This window comes from Acipenser ruthenus, chromosome 1 (genome assembly GCF_902713425.1).
Source record: "Acipenser ruthenus chromosome 1, fAciRut3.2 maternal haplotype, whole genome shotgun sequence".
Classification (NCBI taxonomy): domain Eukaryota; kingdom Metazoa; phylum Chordata; class Actinopteri; order Acipenseriformes; family Acipenseridae; genus Acipenser; species Acipenser ruthenus.
This window is the reverse complement of record NC_081189.1, coordinates 89,086,796-89,109,318: the sequence shown is the minus strand read 5'-3', so window position 1 is coordinate 89,109,318 and position 22,523 is coordinate 89,086,796. Positions and strand designations below refer to the sequence as shown.

At 35.5% G+C, this 22,523-nt stretch overlaps 1 protein-coding gene across 3 annotated transcripts in view; it reads left to right on the top strand.

Moving 5' to 3' along the window:
- LOC117963566 (coiled-coil domain-containing protein 171-like) overlaps nucleotides 1-22,523 on the top strand; it is a 167,968-nt gene that overhangs the window by 105,779 nt on the left and 39,666 nt on the right. For all 3 annotated transcript variants that reach the window (XM_059031740.1, XM_059031749.1, XM_059031750.1), the window contains exon 23: nucleotides 13,614-13,742. In XM_059031740.1, coding sequence (XP_058887723.1) covers nucleotides 13,614-13,742 — 129 coding nt within the window. The remainder of the gene's footprint in view (nucleotides 1-13,613; nucleotides 13,743-22,523) is intronic.

Here is a 22,523-nt window from a genome sequence, read left to right as displayed (position 1 = left end):
AAGACCCCCTTTTATTAATTTAATTTTGGATATTAAAGTTGTAATATGCCAAATATTTAGTGCTCATTAATTGGTTGATGACAAACGTAAGGATAAATTAATTAGCTGACATGTTTGTCTACTCTTTATATAAATCTCTAAAAATGGCAAATATATATATATTTTTTTTAAATGAGCAATTATTGTTTTATTATTTTTTGACTGTTCATTTGGTGCCTTTGAACCAAGGAACCTCAGCCCCTACTATTAATTGTAGGGCCTCTCAAGCATTGATAGCTTATTGTCCCAAACTAAGCGGGATTGTATGGTGGTTTATTAGTGAACAAATGCTTAATCAGTTGCAACCTTTATTTCAAAGCCCACTAGATATGCTAAAAATACTGTGTGCATTGTGGTTCCAGGACACTATATTGGAAGTTCTATATATATAAATTAAATTCTTCCTAAAGATTTACCTGGCTAAACAAGGATTGTTGACTAAATGAACTTTTTTTTTTTTTTTTTTAATTAAACAGCCACAAAATAATTTTACCCACTAAAATACCCAAATCTTAGGTTTCATTGAATTAGGTGATCCAGGAGGTGTACTCTACTTTTTATAAGCCAAGGGGTCTATTTTAATGACCTAACCATACCACCCTAAAACTCATAGAGGTGTTCTGCCATGGACCGTTTCCTTTGTTTTTGTATTTAATTTAGTAATGCAGTGCCCCCCTTTTATAACACTGTAGTCTGAAGCCATAGGTGAAAGACTGAGCTAAATCAATAAATCACCCCTCAGGGAAAACACCATTGGGATTAAAATACTGTATTGTAGAGTTAAAGGGCTGCAGCATTTTTTTTTCCTCTATGGTTTGGATGATACAAATTAAAATAGACCCTTAACTTTTTAATTTTCATCATCATTGTGTATTAAGAGTTCAAAGATCATTTATTTATTCAGTCTATGGCATATTGTACTGGTCTCTTTAAAAGATTCTAACTCAGTAGTTTTGTGTTCATTTAAAAACTTAAACGAGAATAAAAAAAAACAATAACATAAAAACAACAGACAAAGTTATTTTTGTGGGGCTAACTTCAGACACAATACCTTTATGTTGGGTTGTTAGATATTTTGTTGTTATAACAGTAAGTTATCACATACTGTAGTTGTCCACTCAAATGCAGTGTGTTTGCTGGTCTCTATTTTTTCAAACAGTAGGTCCTTTCCTTTTGAGGATGTTTGCAATATAAACCACTCAATTTACTAAATTGTTGTTTTTCTGTTTGACTTGAACTGCTCTTCATTTCTAGATACTAATCAGGGACGTAGCTAGGAATAGATTTTTACTGAGGCTAAAATCCAATTTTTGTCTAAAAAAAACCTGCATAGCCTGTTCATGTTATGAAGGTGAAAATTATCATCTTATAAAGCCTGGAGAATATTGAGGCAAACTGCAAAACAATAGGTCACTAACTCTTTTTACCCACCTTGGATGATGTTTGTAATTTCATGACATTTTTTTAAACACATCTCCCAGCAAAAACACACCAGCCTAAAACTACCCTATTCACACTTTCATAAATATGTGATATTAAAAAGGACAAGAAGAATAGAACTTATATATATGAATAAGTAGATGGGTTTATACCTTCATTGAGAGAAATGCGTTTGGTTCACTGCTACTGAAGTTAATGCTGAGACTGGTGACACTGATGCTACAGCTGGAACTGGTAAGACTGGTGCTGACACTGCTGGGACTGGTAAGACTGGTGCTGACACTGCTGGCTGTTAAGACTGGAGCTGCCAGTGCTGGGACTGGTGCTGACACTGGTAAGATTGCTGATAATGGTGCTGAGACTGTGTGATGCCACGAATAAAAATACTGATTTGAAGGCTTTACTTTAAATATAGACTCCATTTTGTTGCAGAATAACGTGGAAAAACACGGCTTTTCAATGCTGTCGCAGAATTTTTTGTTTTACCCTTGGGGCGGGGCAAAAAACATGCAAGGATTTTTTTTGTTTTTTTGACAGCCAAATCAGTACACATCATATATAATCACAGGCAATGTTGCTTTACATTTACATAAATATACTTGTTCAATAAAACTGGTTCTGGTGGACAGAGGTCACGGTTGAACGAGGCGCGCTGTCCCATTCATGCTGAAACGTAGCTGCAGTTTACTTCAGTATCCAGTGCGTTGTTACTACTGAACAAGATGCCAAAAAAAAAGTTTGACAATAGCCATCCAGATAACAAAACTAACTTGGAGATAAACTAATATGAATACTATTTTTTGTTTTTTACTACACAGAAGTATTTGTACTGCTTAAAGTAAAATGGTAAGTTTGTTTTATATTGTTGATTGATGGCACTGGTGAGCTTGTAACTTCCTTAGAATCTGAAAATGTACCAATAAATACTTCTTGTGCTATCAGTTATTCAGTAGTACTGTTTGTGTATCTTATAATGTGACGTGGGGAGAGGGGGGCTAAATTTTAGCCTAATTGAGGAATAACACAGATTTTTATTGTTTTTTATCTGAGAATTTTTTTCTTTTTCATTGTGGAAAACTAGGATCCCTGTTCATGAACCATAGTATTAACCCAGATATACCTGCATTTTTTTTTCTCTTAGTGTCACAATTCCTTATGAAGATGACAGTAAATGATGTAAGAAATCACAGAATCAGCGTCAAACCGAATGAAACCCATATAAATAAAGCAAACTCAGCTGCCCGGTTTACACATTTTCTACAACACATCACTATTAAGAACAGTACTTCCTTCTTTTTTTTTTTTAATTTAGTGGTCGCCAATTATTTTTATTATTTTTTCCCCAATTTAGTAATGTCCAATTATTTTTAGGCTCAGCCCACCGCTACCACCCCGGCGCTGACTCGGGAGCAGCGAAGACGAACACACGCTGTCCACCAAAGCGTGTGCCGTCAGCCGACCGCTTTTTTTACACACTGCAGACTCACCATGCAGCCACCCAGAGCTACAGCGTCGGAGGACAACACAGCCCTGGGCAGCTTACAGGCAAGCCCGCAGGTGCCCGGCCAGACCACAGGAGTCGTTGGTGCGCAGTGAGCCAAGGCCGACCTAGACCTCCCTCCACCTGGGCGGCGCCCGGCCAATTGAGCGCCGCCCCCTGGGAGCTCCCGTACTCGGTCGGCAAAGGAATAGCCTGGACTCGAACTCGCGACGTCCAGACTATAGGGGGCATCCTGCACTCCACGAGGAGCGCCTTTACTGGGTGCGCCACTCGGGAGCCCAAGAACAGTACTTCCTTGGATTTATTTTTTCTCTAACGAAACATATTGCAGCTAAACATCACATTGCACAGGACTGTCAACAGAAAAACAATAATATAAGAAGAAATAAAATCACAGAGTTGGCTTCTTCTGAAAGAAATGCATTATAGATTGGTGTCTTTGTTTCATCTTTGAATAGGCTATGTATGGTACAGAACCGTCCACTAAATATTATATACTGGACTATCCGCTGGTCCAGTGGCTGGTTGTACTAAAGACAACAAAAAATTGGATCAGAACCGAATTCACTGGAGTCGGATCATAAAAAGATGTTGTACTAAGCGGATCTGGAGCCGTAATCTTGGTCCAATTCTGGAGCTACACGCGGGTAACAAGGGAAACTGACCATTGAGAACCGAACATGTCTTTGTGGCGCGAAGTTTCAATGTCCCGGCTGTCAGATTTCTATACAGCCTGAGACCACAAGAATGTTACGAAGAAACAGCAAATAAAAAAAAAAAATAATAATATGAAAACATGTCAATTATGCTACGCTTAAAAATTAAAGTTTGCACATTATTAAACAAATAATCTTTTAGATATATTTTGGTACTTTTTTTATTTTTTTTTCCTTTCAGAAATTTGCCTAGCTGATTTTTACTGAGGCGACTGCCTCAATGCATGCTGCGCCCCTGCTAATGCTAGGCAGATGCATATATATACAGGTACCATAGTAAGAATCGGTTCCATCTGATTAACAGCAACTGTGTATTAAGTTTCATCTTGTATTGCTAGCAATATACAGTAGCTTTTCATTATATGGCACTGATTCTTATTACTTAAAAAAAAGACACATGTCTGTCACTGGCACCTAGAACAAGGAAAAACACATCCTGAACACCGAACATATCAAAAAGTAAAACAAAAAGAATGATTTCAAACATCACATAATAAGCCAGTAAAAACAAGAAACTACTAAAATGTAATTTGAAGCTACTTAATCGTTATAACAAATAAATAAAAGAAACAGCTGCTGAAAACAACAAATCATTTGATTCCCTCCAGCAACTGCTGTGGTTGTTTATTTGTACATACTGTAATTGTGTTTCTTGTTGATTAGCCTTTTGGTGTCATCCATCAAAGTGCTGTCTAACTTGCAGACTGTCCCAACTGTACTCCTATTCATGCTGTTCAGCTGACTGCTTCCTGTGCAGGTTGGAAGTGATACACGGAACATGAAATGTTAGAACCAGAGATAGGTAAACATTTTGACTCAAGATCCCACCACATCACAATATTGTCTGTTTGTATGCATCTGGTTTCTTTTAGACCAGCGTTGTTGTTGTTGTTGTTGTTGTTGTTGTTGTTTGTATTTAGGGCTACTGAATGGTGGTTTCTTATTGTGTGTTGTAATTTTTTTACACTTTTACACAACAAAAAAAAGATGGCATTTAGAACATTACATTATTATTATTATTATTATTATTATTATTATTATTATTATTATTATTATTATTATTTATTTCTTAGCAGATGCCCTTATCCAGGGCGACGTACAGTTACAAAATATCACAGTACAAAGTATCGCATTATAAAATATCACAGTACAATTTATCACATTATAAAATATCACAATACAGAACATCATAATACAGATAAGAGCAGCTATGAAAGTACAATAAGATGAATTTCAAATAAGAGCAAAATAAAGAATACAGTAAATTTATAAATAAGAGCAGTTGAAACGTATAGTAAATATTTGCTTATATGAGTAAAGTCCAGTAAGAACAGGTAGGAAGTATGATAAATGGATGAAATTTCAAATAAGAGCAATTACAAAAAAAACGTGAGTACGGTTACCTATATAGTAAAATAAAATACAGGATACAATAAGTAGTTATAGGTAAGAGCAGGCAAGGTATGGAGCAGTTCAGTGCAAGTACAAGCTGATGCAAGTACTGGTACAGTTGGGTGCCATATAGTCCAGTATGGTCGAGAGTTGTGAGGTTAACAGATACTGTCTGAACAGGTGTGTCTTGAGGAGGCGCTGGAAGGTGGTCAGAGACTGAGCAGTCCTGATATCCGTGGGTGGGATGTTCCATCACTGAGGGGTACTTAACCTCCTTGTGCTCCGTCTTTCGGGTGAGACGTAATTGTAAGTGACTCTGCAGCTGATGCATAGTTTACACACCCTAGTCTCTGTAAGTCACCTTGGAGCGGGCTCTGGAGGCAGGAGAGCGGAGAGGGGGTGCAGTTGACCATAATATTTTATAGACTAAATGTTTGTCACTTCAAAAGTGGGGCAAAAAATTAAAGGGCCATCAAATTATATTTTGAGCTGTAGAATTATTTAGCTATACTTGGAAGTAATTCTAGAAGTACCCTCCACATGGACTTCTGTATTTTAGAAACTAATGGTAACCCTTCACAATTACACTAGTTACAAACATACCGTATGTTGGTTAGTTTCTGTTAAGATTCTTTAAAATGTTATTAAAAAGGGAGTAATACGCATTAAAACAGCAATAAAATACTGTCCAATTAAGGACGTCAACTCTAATTTAGGCTACATGTTTTTGTATTATATATTTAAAGTAAAACTGTATTTGGTGAGTATACATAGGGTTATGTATCGTTAGGTTGCTGGCATACACCCTATGCCTCTTTTCCACTGTATAACTGAGCCGCGCCAGGGCTGTACCGAGCCCTCACGGTGCGGTTAAGAGGAGCCTGGGTTGTTTTTCTGCTGCAGAGCTGAGCCGTGCTACTGATGTCACATGCAACGAAAGACAGTTGTTATTAATTATTGTTGTTATTGAACTCAGTTTGCCAAAAGATGCGCAAACAAATGGTGTTCAAAAATGAATAGACCAACGGTACAGCTGTATCCTGTATCACTATATTTTGTAAATATATTTAGGAATTTCTTTATAATCCACAAATTTTACTGATTTATATCCATGTACTAAAGTTTAATTAGTTGTATTGAAGGGGAAAAAAGATTTGACTAAGTTTAGAATTGTTTTCCGAATTTATGTTTCTTTATATTAATATAATAATGGTCAAAGATGAGAAATTTAGTAGAATTTTGTGTTTCTGAGTGTGTGTGATAAGTGTACCATACCCACGACCATTTGCTTCAAGTTGTCAGAAATTCAGGCATAAACTTTCTCATTTCTGACGCACGACTCCAGATCTTTCTGAACACTTCTGTCTGCCCACAGAGAAACTAGAGCCTGCACTTCCTCAGCGTCCCAAGGCTGTACTTTTCTCTCATCACACTCGCTGACCACCCATGTTTGTTGTTTTTCTTTCTGGGGCGTACTGACTGATGTAACGTAAGGACACAAATCCTTAACCCCGCCCCTGGCTCGGCTCGGCTCGGCTCGCAGCTGGATTCAGATGTCTTGTGAGGCCGGAGTTTCACGTTTGGTTCTCGCTCAGCTCGACAAATAGCCAGTGAAGAACCACTGAATCTGTGTGACTTAAAACTAATTTTGAAATGCTGTGTAAAATGCCCCTCTTCTATACAGCACCTTCAGTTTTATTTTCAAACAAAACTACAACTATGAAACACATTACACAAGGAAGCAACAGTAAGTAATGGTTTTATAATACTGTAATAGTACTCAATAGTCAGTATTCATATACATCTTTTTTTGAAAATGACTGCACTGAAAGATTGTGGAATAATTTATCAGGTGCTTCTTTCAGGCAGGGCTGCGGTTTAAATTGTGTATAATATAAAATAACAAAAAAAGAAGTGCCTTGGTATGAATTTAGCATCTTTTTTTTAATGCATTTGTCTTAAATAAACATCAGGAACTCACTTCCTAATTATATTGACATTACTTTTTTATATGTTGAGCAGCAGTGTGGAGTAGTGGTTAGGGCTCTGGACTCTTGACCGGAGGGTTGTGGGTTCAATCCCCAGTGGGGGGACACTGCTGTTGTACCCTTGAGCAAGGTACTTTACCTAGATTGCTCCAGTAAAAACCCAATTGTATAAATGGGTAATTGTATGTAAAAATAATGTGAAATAATGTATAATGTGATATCTTGTAACAATTATAAGTCGCCCTGGATAAGGGCGTCTGCTAAGAAATAAATAATAATAATAATAATAATAATAATAATAATAATAATAATAATAATTGTCCAGACACACATGTGTCATGTGAGATTTACGACAGCTGTTCTTTGTTAGGGCCAGTGTAGACGAAGGGTCTTACAAGATTTACGATTAAAAATAACATGTAATTCTTCCTAAAGAAGGTATGTCTGTGATGATTTCTGAGGTTTATTGTAAAGGCTGTTTGCGCTGGGCATACAGGAGTTAGCCATTTGGGCAGCTTTGTCATTAGCTAACCAGCTGTGCTGTCATCACATACAATTCAGTGTCATACTGACCTCCATCAGCTAACAACGGCACTCTACCTCCCGAGAGGTTTAAAAACCTTGTCAGACCAAATCTGAACCGTTTATGGATTCTCTATGAAGGACACAAGTTTTGCACTGTATTCTCTTACTGTTGCCTGTTCAATCAGCACACAACTATCAGAGAGAAGGTTAAGCTTTTATCACCCTTATCAATCAATAAAACCACCCTTCCCCTAATTCTCAACTAAGCGTCTGTTTTACAAATAAACTATTTAAAAATGTGCTTAACAATGCGGATGTTAGATACAAGGCATGTTGTCAAGGTGTTAGAAACAATGTGATGTAGAAAATCAAACAGTGGGATGATATTACACATGGAGCTGTCATAGTAGATTAGTTTGATCACCCCTATAAACACAAAGGTGTGAAATTCAGGAAAGACAACATGGGACAGATTTTAAGCTTTTGTGATATTGCAAAGTTTGCATTTTAAAAGAACAAAATACTGTATTGTTTTAAGCTTTTAATAAACATCACATCATGATAATTTAATAAATCCTGGAATCTGTTTGAATAATTAAACAGCAGTGGATCTAAATACTATTTATGAAATTTCCTGGTAAAAACAATACAGTAGAAGGAAATCTGCAGAAAAGGCAAGTTTATCAATTTTAGGGTACATTCATTTTGTGGTTTAGATAATTAACATATATTCAGTTGCAAACATACACTTTGATCACTTCCCAGATTTCTTTTTTTAACAGGCAACATGGGAAATAACTTTGCACTAATCAAGTTGGTAGCACCGTTTGTAGCAAAGCAAGGAAAACCCATGGCCTTGGATGAGCCACCAAACTTATCCAGGCAGTGTTCCCTTGTGAACTGCTCTGTGTTATACACTCTACACACTTTCTGGATGTCTCCATCCAGCCATAGACTAAACCGTGCTATATAAATACATGTTTGCCCTCCTGAGCAAACAACATTTACATCTAACCAGTTACTTCTTAGTTGTATAAATGTCACCCATATTCAATAAAAGAAAAAAAAAAGAAAAAAACAGAAGCCCATCACAGATTTGTTGAAAGGAAAAACTCTTCTAGTCTTTGGACCTAATTTAAAGTATATAATTTTCAGACTATAATGAGCAGACAAGTCTGTTATATACTGCCTGACACATTGTTAGCAATGGGTAAAGTTTATTATTATGATAAGTAGGCAGATTTTTTTTTTGTTTACTTGAATTGTATACACTAAAAATGTACTGTGACTGAGGGGCTTTTCTAGTAAAAATCTTATTGCAGACAGATGGACTATCAACTACAATCTGTAACCAACACCCAGTTTTGGCATCTACTGTAGTCTTTTTTTGTTTGCATTGCTAAAACATGAAGAAAGAGAAATCATTGTGCAACAGAAGCAAGGTCCAGTGCAAGACAAGTTTACTGTATATCTCTTACTTGTAGATAACATAAACAGGAAAACTGGGCAGTACAAAAAAACAAAGTAGACAATAAACATAATAATTGGTCTTTTTCTTCTGTTTTAATTCTGTGTTACTCCTAACCAATGAAACCTGAAAAAATTAAAAAATTAAGTTGCCTCAGCAACTTTCAGCACTTGATTTGATTTGGAGCAGGGGAATTGGTGGCACAGTATGTTTATTAGCATTGATACAAACAAGTCTTTCACCTCTGGCACCTGTATTCCGCTGAATCCACAGGCAGCCCCTGAAAGGTAATTCCACTTGGTAGCCTTTTGGGAGATGAGTTTGAGGCTGTGCAATGTGAAACTCACAACCTGGTGGACAGGAGTCTGAAACACACTCTTACCAGCACAACAGACGTCAGTGGGTCTTGAATTGACAAGCTTGGTACATTGGGACCAAAAAAAACATGGGATGCTAATGATATGAGTGTATGCTGAGAAAAGGCTGACATTAGTGGGAGAGTACAATAGGAATCTCTTTGCTTATTGAAATTGTGAGTGCATTTTTTCATCATTTGTGTCCTTTGATCTTTCACTAGAGGAAAAGTTACAACTTTGTTAAACAATATGTCAACCGTAGAAACGTACACGTTCAAAAAATGTTCAAGCCCAGGCATGCCATAAAAATTATTAGACTCTTATCCAATGTATTCTACTGCAAAAATATTATGGCTGGCTTGTGCTCCAAATATCCCTTTTCAGCTTTTAAATATTATTTATATAAACTGAGCTAATAGATAGCTCGTTCCTGTGGATTATTATGAGGGTAAATGTTTGATAATTATGATTTCTTTAGAAATCTCACCACGATGAAGTTCCTTGATGCCTTTTAATATTTAATTTGGCAGCCAGGATTCATTTTAATCATTTCACGTTTTTTTAAGTGTTGAATCAATAAAAACTGACTGTTCTGAACTTAACTGTATATGAAAGTGATTTTGGTTTTCAAACGGTGATGTTGCACTGTGCAGTATGTTTCAGATTACAGTGATTGTGTAATACACTCCTCATACCCACCATTGTTTTTGATGCTGTTTGTCAATCCTGGCAAACACACATTGCATAGTTACGGCTGAGCTACAAAAATTACATTACCAGGATATATAATTTAGTCACCGTCTGTATCACTAATATTCGTGCATAAGATAGAAGTTTGATTTATTTTTGTATCCTTTTCAATTACCTTCTACTATGTGCACATGATATGCAGTTTTTTTTCCATACTACAGGAATACCTTAATATACTAAATCCAAACAGAATCATATTTGTATACGGTTGCTGTATTTTGTATGGATGTTAAAAAATAAATAAATAAAAAATTCAAACTATATTAGCAGTCTGTTTATTTCCAGGGATTTTGACAAATAATTGGTATAGGTAATATAAGTCATAATCTTACTTTTTACCTGTTAGAGATTGGGATGCATTTCTGTTTATTGAAGATATTTGCTGTTTTTATCTTTTTTTTTTCTACGATTATTGGCAGATCTTGAGCTTAAGTGTCAGTAGCAGATTTCATTCCCTCTTACCTACATGGCGTATACATTGTTCTCCGGTATTATTGGCAATATGCTTTTGTACTCCGACACTAGTAGCCTCCCTGGTGACTTTTGTCACAGAAGAAAGAGAATCATCAATATCACAGTTAAACTAGACTTTCAAAGCTGATAGCATCTCATTTGGGGGCTCAAATTTTATGAATTTTCTTTGATTCTGCGCAAGTTTTTAAACATCAAACAATAAATTGGCCAGGTTGCAGTAAAATATTTAGATCTATTGACTGTGGTTCAAAAATGCAGAAGGCAAAACTCTGGTGGTTTGATGTTGATAAATTCTGAGCACTTTAATCCACAGGAGTGTTTCCTTTTATCTGGGGTGTCTGGAGGAAAAAAAGAGGGCCTAAAGAATTTTCCCTGACTTGTAGCAACTTCTAATTATACCTTTTGCATCACTTAAAGGCTTTTAGGTAAGAAATATGTGTTTGGGGTAATTTCACACTGGTGAAAGAACAGTTCTTTGAATACACATGAAATGAACTCCCCAAAGATTGTGTAAGTCATCTATGTACCTATGAGTCAAGAGTTTGAACAAAACCTTGCAAAGTTATAAAAATTGCATTATAGGTTGTTGTTCTATATTTGTTGGCCATAGATTTTGACCTAACATCCTTACATCAACTTAGAAAGTCCCAAATCCCAAAGATAAAAGCATAAAATGAAAGGGAAAAATGCATATAAAAATGTAATCGATATTGTGTGGTAATAAAATTAAGGCACAGTAAGGTTTTTTTTAATTTATTTTTAATGTTAACATGATTTAATGAAGCGCTTGATTTGTACTTTATAATTGTTACCTGGTATAATAAAACCTTACTGCTTGACATTAAACTTCTGCTCAGTAACGCACCCCACCCTCAGTATGAACTTGTGTTAGAATGGTGTTTATAATATACAGCTGCTGTACCTTGGTTCTCAAAATTGACAATTGCAGAACATGATTTATTTAAAACCAATGTTTGGCTTCCTAGGAATTTTCATGAGGTTGAAGTGTATTGCGTAGTTCACATAACATAAAAGGCTGATTTCATGCAAATTATCCATGCAGAATATTTTGAGAGAATTTGAATACTGCAACATTTGTTCAATATATAATCTAAATATGCATTAAAATACAAAAACAAAAATGCCTATTACATTACAGTCCAGTATATTCTTTTTCATTTATTTATTTATTTGTTTGTTTGTTTATTTATTTATTTATTTATTTATTTTAATTGTCTCGGGTATCAAGATTGAATGCAACATCAACCACATAACTACTTAATTCAGAAAACATGGTCTGACTATTGATTTTAATTAAACCAAAATAGACAATTGGTGTACGTGTTTCTCTGGAACATTTTACTACTTTCCACTGAAATCTGGTGCATATTTCAACTATGACCCCATTTCTTTGCCAACCAGCTGCTTCAGCATTGGGCATCTGTGTTTTATATAGATCTTTTGAGACGTCCAATTAATTAACATTACTCCTAACATTACACCTAAAATAATCTGATTTGTGAATAATAAAAATACACCAGTATACCAAATAAATAAATACGATCTATGCAACGTAGTAAGACTTCTTTGTTCCACTGCTTGATTTACATACCTTTTTAACGCAAAGGATATAGATATTTTAATTCAGATTACTCTGTGACTTAGAGTTCACATTTTGTACAGAATAGTTTTAGCATTGAAATATGTCCAATCTGAATTTTCGGGCAAAATGTTGAATGTACATAGCACAAGCTTTAGTAATATATTTTTAGAATATTACACATTATGTTATATTTTAATATAGGTTGCTTGTTTGTTTTACTCAGTTTCACATCTTGACTGCTTACATTTTTATTTTGGCATAGGGTTTTGTCCATTAGGTGGCACTGCAGTACTTAAATGCTTTTGAGCATCTCTGTGTCTTTTTAAAATCTTAAGCAGAGATTCTAAGGCTTTTAAATTCCTTTGCCTGTGTGGATGGTCTCAAGGTATTATCAGTAAATTAAAATTATTTAGGCATTGAACTGTAAAGTAGAGGGTACCTAAAAACTAAATGTGTTTATGTATTTTGCCACAATATTCAAAATATTTTTCCAGACCATTCGATCCTAGCAATTTGTTTCATTTAGTTTATATGTGTACGATTTATAGAGCTTGAATTTATTCAATGTATCTGACTATTTATTTATTTATTTTTATTCCAATTTAGGCAGTACAAGGAATTAGTACCGATTCTTTAACAAGGGGTTTTAGGTGGATTGACAGAGTTTGTGGTGTGGCTCTTTAATTTAGAGCATAAACACATAATTTATTTTATAGTTATTTTGTCTGTAACTTACCAGTTTGTTTTCCTTTCAGTTTAAAAATAACCTTTAAAAATAGGTTTTATTATATATTTTTTCCAGACGTCTTTTTTCCACATGCAAACAACTACTCTAGTATACAGTGCAGATCTGACACCATCTTCTCCCCCAAACCAGTATTAGAATCCCCACTGACATCAATAAAAAAAAAAAAAAATAGCTGGTGTCTTTAGTCCGGAAAGGGTTACATCCCCATGCTATAGCTCAGTATCTCCCAAATACGGAACAGTTTCTTTGTTTGCTTTGTTTTTAACAAAGCTCAGGGTGAACTTTTTTGTTGACTGTTCTCAAGTTTTTCATTTGACTGGACTGTATCATACAGAGGAGAGGGAAAAATGTAATCATTTTGGGAGACTTTTTCTTTTTGTTAATTTCAGTCAGAGGAAGCCACTTTCCCCTCTTTAACATTCTCTGCCGCTGCTCAGAATTAGAGATTTATTTGCAGCAAAAAACAAAAAAAATCAATTAGTCCTAAATTTATTCATGGGTTTCAGTCCTAGCGATCAATACAAGTCCACTCAGCAGGCTCAGGGGGACCCAGTTCATCCCAGTTAATGTGTTTGAAGGGGAATTACCATTGATGCTGTTTTCTCTTCTTTAGGTCAACGAACGGCTCTCACTGTCATGGACTGCAGCCGCCAAGAATGACTTCACCCTGCAGGTACCGAAGTACCTGGAGACCTTTGGAGCAGAAGGGCTGAAGGGTGGGCCAGAAGTTGTAGCTTGTCAGGTTGGCACGCATGCGTAAACCTTTTTTTATCTGAATATAATTCCTTAATGGGAAAATGACATTACAGCAGTGGTTCCCAACCTTTTTCAATGTAGAGACCACCTTGGTAGTTGGATTTGTCCCACAGACCACGTGCCACATTTTTTCATACCAGCATTTTTAAACTAATTTGTATATATATATGTATAAGTACATGTAGAAAGTAAAGTATTTATATAACGTACCTAACTTAATGAGATTCCTTGGCTTGAATCTTTGGTACTAGTTGTCATTTTGCACATTGTGAAAGTTGCTGATGGCAAAGGTCCTGTTTCTTTTGTTTACATTTTTCTTTTCTCATTCTGAATGCTTTGTAGATAAATGGCGTCTCAATTTTGCATATTTAAGAGTTCTGTTTGACAAAACCTCCTGACAAATAAGGCACTGGCGCTTGGGTCGTCCTCGGATCCAGTAAATGTAAATGCCAGTGCTGGTCCCCGCAATCGTTACTGTGTGTAGCAAATTAATCTAACCACTTCTAACGCAACTTATTATTTGTAAACTTCGCTCGATGTACAGTTAAAAAAAGCGGAATGAGAAGATGAGGTGGGTGGGAAGCAATTCGAAAAAATTTAATGACTAGAGAGTGTAAAGGATGTTATTTGCCACTTCTGGTGGGCTGTAAATTAAACGGGAGTGGTGATACGTTTTGGCCTGCCGTTTTTAGCATGACATCCAGACATTTAGATTTTTTTTTTTTAAATAATGCTGGCAATAAAAAAAAAAGAAGACAAATGTGCCTTTGTAATGGTTAAGTTATTTAGGTAGTATTTGTTTCACATTAGAAAGCTGTTTCAGTTAATCCTTTCAGGACCCAGCATTTATCAGTGGGATGTTACCCCAGGACCAGATGTTTTTAGGCTATAGTTGACTCTCTTCCTATAAAAATTCACTAAAAATCTATTTTTTACAGTAGCATCTTGGAAATGGGGTCTTCTTTTTGAGAACACTGGGGAACATTATAAAGTACTTCAGAAACCATACAAACTTTTTCTTTTTTTTTTGCTTAGATTTTTTGTGTTGGGGCAAAAAAATTATATATATATATATAATTAACACTATATATATATATATATATATATATATATATACTCTTGATTCTTGACCGGAGGGTCGTGGGTTCAATCCCAGGGATTGCTCCAGTAAAAACTCAACTGTATAAATAGGTAATTGTATGTAAACAATAATGTGATATCTTGTAACAATTGTAAGTCGCCCTGGATAAGGGCGTCTGTTAAGAAATAATATATATATATATATATATATATATATATATATATATATATATATATATATAAAAAATTTTTTTAGTTAAGTATTTTTTATTATGTATTCTGCTTGAGATACATGTATAAAAATGTGTTATTCTATTCTAATTACTATACTTCCTGAAAGTTTTGTTGAAAAATATTAATGTTTGGGCAACTTACAAGACATTGTTTCACCTGAGTGATTACAGGACATAAACATAATGAACAGTAGCTGTTCCCAACTGTAGCTGTCCCAACTGTAGCTGTCCCAACTGTAATATTTAACATTACTACGTTGTCACGTGCCAGCGCCGCTGTTTCAGAAGTTTTTTGTTTATTTTTTTATTACCTTTTCGCAACCACTGGTAGTTGAAGGTTTACTTGGTTATTTTTTTATTGACCTCCTTTCAGCCGATTTCTGTACCTTCAGCCACTTCCTGGTTTAGAACTAGGACCATAGGTTTAGACAACTCCTCTCGGGAGACGCCGGTGGAAGTGATTGCACGAAGGGGAATGCAGCTGCTTCGTAACACTCGTAAGTGTATGAGTGGCATATTTGGAAAATGCCAAAAAGGTGTATTGCTGCCAGATGTGGAAACACCACCAAATCTAGTCTCTGTTCTTTTTTTTTAAGCTACAAGGACCCTACAATAGAACATACTGTGCAGTACAACTCTGATGTCTTAAACTGACATGACATATAAAAATCCAAAATCTCCCTCCATTGGGGTTGGCGGGGAGTTATGGGTTCCAAATGGCTCGTTATCAAACTAACTCTTAAAAAACATACATTTTTGTATGCTACCCCTGTCATTGTTTTATTACAGGGTAAATTAAACTACAAATGTTGGGATTTTTGGACAGGGCACCTGGCCCCATGTATAATACTGCCCTAACAAACCTAAACTCTACTTACATAAACACTCTCACCAATTTATGATCAAGGAAAATCTGGTCAGGTTTGCCAGTCTGGGCCATTTGAATATCCATAAAAACATAAAACCTAGGAGTGATTTGATGGGTCATTTAAGTGGGTACCACCCATCCTTTGGGTTTTCATCAACCAGTCCACAATACCTCCAGGTAACTCAAGAGTTGTACTGGCTCCCTAGCACTGATTTGACGGTTCAATGGGTAACAGCCAACTTTTCTGAACCTTGGACATTTACAGTAGATCTGGAAACTGTGAAGTGGCACACTGTTGGTTTAAAGGAAAGCTAATTATGTATTTTTAAACTTCTTCAGTACTGGAAATTCTCCATTACTGGGTTTTCCTTTCACTGGTCCCTGTGATGTACTATTCAGTATTTGTATCAACCAGATAAAAAATTGGGAGTGTGGAAAAAAAAAAAAAGACCTTGAAAACCCTTGAGGGTTAAAAATGAGAATAAACTTGAATTTGAGATCCACTTAAAATGTTTTACATATGGACCGTGAAATGTCGTGCTTACAGTGCAGATGTGCTGATAAGGTGTTCAGATATTCATGTGTGTTGAGTTTTGTTTTGTGCATTCCATTATGAATTGTGTGTGACTGAATACATTATACAGTTCACAATTATTCAAGATGAACGTAGGCCTGGGTGGTTTAGTTTATTGGCAGTGCCTTATGAAGCTGTCTTTTGCAATGTTTGCTGGTCTTGACATGAAGCCTAGCAGTCTACTCTTTCCTTCCTGCTTGTTAATGCTGTGCCTTAACCATTTTAGCTGTAGCATTGTTCATAGATCAAATCAAAGTGTCATTCTTTTTTTAAATGACACTTTTTAAATTGGATTGGAGTTGTAAGGCAAAAATGTCTAATTTTGTATCATCTTTTGACCTCACTTTTCTCCTAGTAGGGAACAAGACATGATATAATTAGTTTTTTGTGTCCCTTTAGCAGGGCCAATAGAAAACTGTGCACACAATTAAATTGTGGAATCCGCTAAAACCAACACCCTCTGCAAAAACTATCAACCGTCCGCAATTTCATTTTTTAAAATCATGCAGTATTAAACAATATAAATATATCCCTACCGTGTTAAGTGATAATGACCTGTCAGGATATGTATTCTGTGCTACAGATGTGCTGGCTAGTGGACATCCCATGGTGACGTGATTGGTCTTCCAGACGCAATCCACTGTTATCTATTGTTTTAGCATCCTCAAAGATCCAGCTACATTACACTTGTTCATACAGCACTAGAGTACATCGCAATACCCAATGTATTGTAAATACGGCATATTGACTTGGTTGTGTCGAGGATGTCAGTTCCCCTGTAGTGCATATGGTGAATATTCTGTTAATGTAAAATCACAGTGTGTCTTGTATTTATAATTCCCATACAACAAGTAATTTGATCACATTAAAGGTCAAGACCATGCAACCATATTTCTACATCTATTCCACATGCCTGTGGCATGCAGTAAATTAAGAGAGATCAGAGGCTTACAGTAACCCCGGAAATGGATTCAAGTGCAATAGTAACAACATCTTAGTCCTTCTTTACTGCTCTCCAACATTGAACACTTCCCACAAATTAATTTTTCATTATAAATCTGTGACATACTAGTGCCCTCATTGTCACACTTCATATGGAAGGACCTAGTAGTGTTAATATGTTGCCTGTAGAATATGGTGTGGAACATGTCTACATGCATTAAGTCACCAAGTTCTGTACCTGTTACTGTGGCTCAAAAGCAGGATTTTAATATGTTAAAGCGTCAAACCTCTTGGAAATCATGTCCCAGGCTGAAGCAAAGTTTCCAGTTGATCTCTTTTCAGCAAGAATCACTTAAATGTGTTGTAAATGGAGTTTCTTTTGACTACATTCACAGACTTTGTAAAGAGGATTACAAGGACAAATATAATGAAAAGAAATAGGGAGACATGTTTCACTACCAATGAACATGGTGCTTTTTGTTATAATTGTTTTAAATGGAAGTATACTAAAATAATAAAAACAAAACAATTGTGTTTTAATTGATACAAGGTTTATAAAATAATTCTTACCAGATTACCAAATAGTTTAACTTCTTGTTAAATTCACCAGATTGTATTTATCCTAGTAAAATCTAAAACAATGATTTAGAAGTAGAAATAACGTCAAAATAAAAATATACAAATCCTTTTTTTTTTTTTTTTAATTTATTTATTTTTTTTTTCTTTGGAAAGAAATCAATTTCACTTGCAGATGAATATACAAAAAACAATGTGCCTCTAACATTGTGGCGATACAAGATCATTTTTCTGTTCTTTTAAATTATACAATTAAATTATGCAGATTGTAGATGTTATTACTTGTGCTATAATTCAATACATTACTGTTTTAAAATAAGAAAGATATATATAATATGTATATGTGTGTTGGTTTTATATACCGTATAACGGGAAATTTTGGCTGGTATTAAATTCAGTGGATTTGCTACCTTGGTAGATTTTGACGGTTTTTGACTTGTCATTTTTCACTGTAGCACGTTCACAAAGAAAAATGCCACGGTTGGTGTCTTAATAGTAGCATCTACAACGACAATAACAATCCAAAGCAAATTTGCTTTTGTTACAGACTTTCTAAAGTCTGGAATAAACTATTTGGCTGTTACAGTACTAATTAACCCCTTGTAAAAACTAAATAAATAACACAAAACTGCTTAACATAAAAAAATAACAGTCGTCAGGTACCACAGTAGCAGGCGCAGTTTACACTGCCTCGGAGTTCCTGATCACATCATAAATTCCAGTTTTTCTAAATCCATGGACTTTTATTTTTAAATTGATAATTACAGCAGAAATGTATTTATGTGAATTAGTTACAATACAGCCATGAGGTACCAGCACAGTTGGACCTACGAATCTCCAATTCTGTGTGTTATCCCTTACTTTTCAAGCTGCTGTGTTGAGTGGACATAAGCGAGAATACAATAAATATGTTGAGGCAAAGTGAACAAGTATTTCCATGACTGTTTGTGACAATTCAGTGAACTCTTTTCTAACTGAGAGCCAGAACTGATCAATAGGCATAACTTTGAAATGATCTCTCAAAAACAGTATCACCAGCTACGTCAACCAAATTCTCTTTAGACTCACAGAAATCTTGACCTTTGCTACAAAAGTTTTCTGAAAACGGATTTCGAACCCAGGCAAAATCCTGCAATTCATTTGCCTCACTTTCGGGAAAATATACTCTGAATTGCGTGCATATCTGAGACAAGTGCTCCACCATCATATATTTAACCTCCAGGACCGACATTCCAAAATCCATAATGACAGAAGACAGTGTCGGGAACATAGTTACATTATCTTGCATCACACAGCTACTCCAAAGCAAAAGTTCTTGAGAAAAGCTCTGAACTTTTTCCTGTGCGGTGAAAATGTTACAGTTCTTACCTGTAAAGAAAGGTTAAGTTCATTGTCAAATATGTCAGCCAAATAGCCCAGTAAAACCTGACAGCGCTGGTCGAGTAAGTGTTGCTGAAGTGGGGAGTGAAAGTTCATCAAAAACATACGATGAGCTGATATACAGAACATAAACCATTTGTTGGGCTGATTTACTGCTGTCAGTACTCTTGTCGATTTGTAGCATGAAAAGGAGTCTTTACCTCACTGCTTCAACAAGTTTCTCCTCGATGTCTTCTGCCATGTAGTGGAATGATACTTAACTGATCAAGATGTGTGTTTCTCTGTCTTCCTGTAAACAACTAATTTGTCCATAAAATATAATATATTTGTGGTAATAGAATTATTATTATTTTTTTTTAATTTAGTAGTCGCCGATTTTTTCTTTTTTTTTTTTTATCATTTTAGAATAGCCAATTATTTTTAGGCTCAGCTGCAGACCCACCATGCAGCCATCTCAGAGCTACAGCGTCGGACTACAACGCAGCTCCGGGCAGCTTGCAGGCAAGCCCACAGGCGCCCGGCCAGACTACAGGGGTCGCTGGTGCGCAGTGAGCCGAGGACACCCTGGCTGACCTAAGCCCTCCCCCCCCTCGGGCGGCGCTCGGCCAGTTGTGCACCGCCCCCTGGGATCTCCCGTCCACGGTCAGCAGAATAGCCTGGACTCGAACCGGCGACGTCCAGGCTATAGGGCGCATCCTGCACTCCACGCGGAGCGCCTTTACCGGATGCACCACTCGGGAGCCCCCAGGTAATAGTAATTTTTAGCTGATAATCAATATTTTTTCATTGTTGTCAAGCCTAGAGCAGATTTCTTCATCAAGAGGGTTAAACTCCTTGACTTGCTCGTCATCAAAAAAAGAAATAATTTCAAAAAATACTGTATACAAGACACTTTTCTCAGACCTCCCTCTGTTCTATTTACATGGACATATCTGGGGCTCGTCCAGTACTTCTGAGAAGATGACTACATGAAAGGGCCTTAAAGTGCAATTCTTTGATAGACATACCTGTTCAGCTTTGTTAACAAATCTTATTGGCTATAGCGGTTCCTGCTTTGCTCTTGAAAGGTGATAGGGCTTAACATAAACACAACAACAACATGCTGAAGGCTTAAAAAGGTAGTTCAGGAATTCTGAAAAAAAAAAAAAAAAAAAAAAAATATATATATATATATATATATATATATATATATATATATATATATATATATATATATATATTCCTGTAGCAATTCCGATTTAAGTGAGTCTGCTTCAAAATTTAAAAGGCAGATTAGTGTTCCTAAAGGTACACCATGACGCACATTTTGGTCAGTGTTGGTAGGAAGAGGGCCATTTAGCCAAGTGCAATAAAAACAGTGTTTACTACAGGCAGTTTTTTAAATGTGGTTTCATATTTTTTATATTGTTTTGTGCTTAAATACCAGAAAAACATTTTGTTGTTGTTGTTTTAAATGGGAGGAAAATCGTAACGTCACTCACCTGAGCATTTAAATGAATACAGTTACAAGACTACAGTCATCGTTTTTTAGTCAGTTTTAAAAATACTCACTTTCAAAATGATTCAAGATTATTCAGGCTTTTGTAATGCTTTTATGGTTAGTCAGGATGGGATCTAGTGACAGAAAGACATCTTTTAAAATAGTTTCATTATTTGGCAGCACAATGTAATCCTTTAAAAATAACAAAAAATGTGTGTTAAGTGAATTCGTATGATAAGTCATTTACAATAAGTGACTGCTAAATTTGGCCGGGACCATGTAGAAAATTTGTAGAATCAGGAAATTCCTCTTATCCGAGTTTGTTTTAACGAGAATTGACTGTTTAGTATAAGCAGTGTTTTAAAAAAAGCATTGTTATATTTAGCTCTCTATTACGTAAATCACAGTAATACTAGTTTCTCTACCAGTAACCTATCTTACTGTCTATATTAATTAACAAAGTGTTTTTAATTTTTATGGGCAACATTTTTTCTCAAATACATTTTTTCCCCAATACATGTTTTACTGCAGCTTATGGTATGTTCATTGGGATTTCTAACATGTGAGAGAAACTGTGAAACCGTTCATTTTTCAATTAAACCAATCTTTAAAGCATGCGAAGACCTGGGCTGGAAAGGGTTATCATGAACTCGAGAGTTTATTATGGCCTAGTGATTTGCTGATTGATTTAATTTGCTGTCAGTTAAGGCTCTCTTAATGTCAGTTTTCTTGCATAATGCCTGGAAATAAAGACTGATGAAGTTCACCCGATTGATGCTGCTGACAAAAACTGGCCCTGATTCGCCCTGTTCTGCATGGCAATTTAAGTGACAGCAGTTAGAGCAAACTCAGCCGTGAATATGCAAGTTACCGATAATGTGAAAGAAAGGTAGAAAATGTATGGAATAGAAAAATAAGCAATTCTGTCTTTTAAGGTCATAACTTCCTGGTATTAGCATATCTCCATAATGTGAAAGTCTAATTTTTTTTGTCAACGAAAGCAAAATCTTGGTACTAAATTGAAAGCAAAGGTTGTAGTTCTTTTTTTCTTCTGTAAATTCTGGTATGTTCTGAGTTAGCAGCACTTTGGTAATAAACTAGATATAGTTGTACATTTTAAAGCAACACATTTTCATTCTTTTTAAAATTATTTTAATCTTAATTGTTAAGTTTGTAGTACAGTTTAATTAAATGAGTGTAAAAAAACAACATGAATCTATGGAAGCCTCAGGAATTAACACACAGTTACTATGTAGTTCATGTACAGTATGAACACGTTTCTTTGGTGATACCCTTTAACAGGATCATCAAATATGTAAAAATGTCTAGTTTTAGAGACCATGCAACTCTCTATTTCATGGAAAGAATTCCAAACATGTTACTGTAGTGCTGCATGAAAAGGTTATCAAATGTCTTGAGTAATCTTTTAAATTAACAAAAGCATTCTATTTTGTCTTTGAATAAAGAACTTGAACATGGCATTAAATGCTTATTGTTACTAACTGACAAATTTAAATAATAGTTTTTTGGATTAATTTATTATATTAATTGATTAATGCAAAAGTAAAAATGTAGCTGATAAATTCCCCACACTTAAGAACATAAAGTTTACAATTGAGAGGAGGCCATTCGGC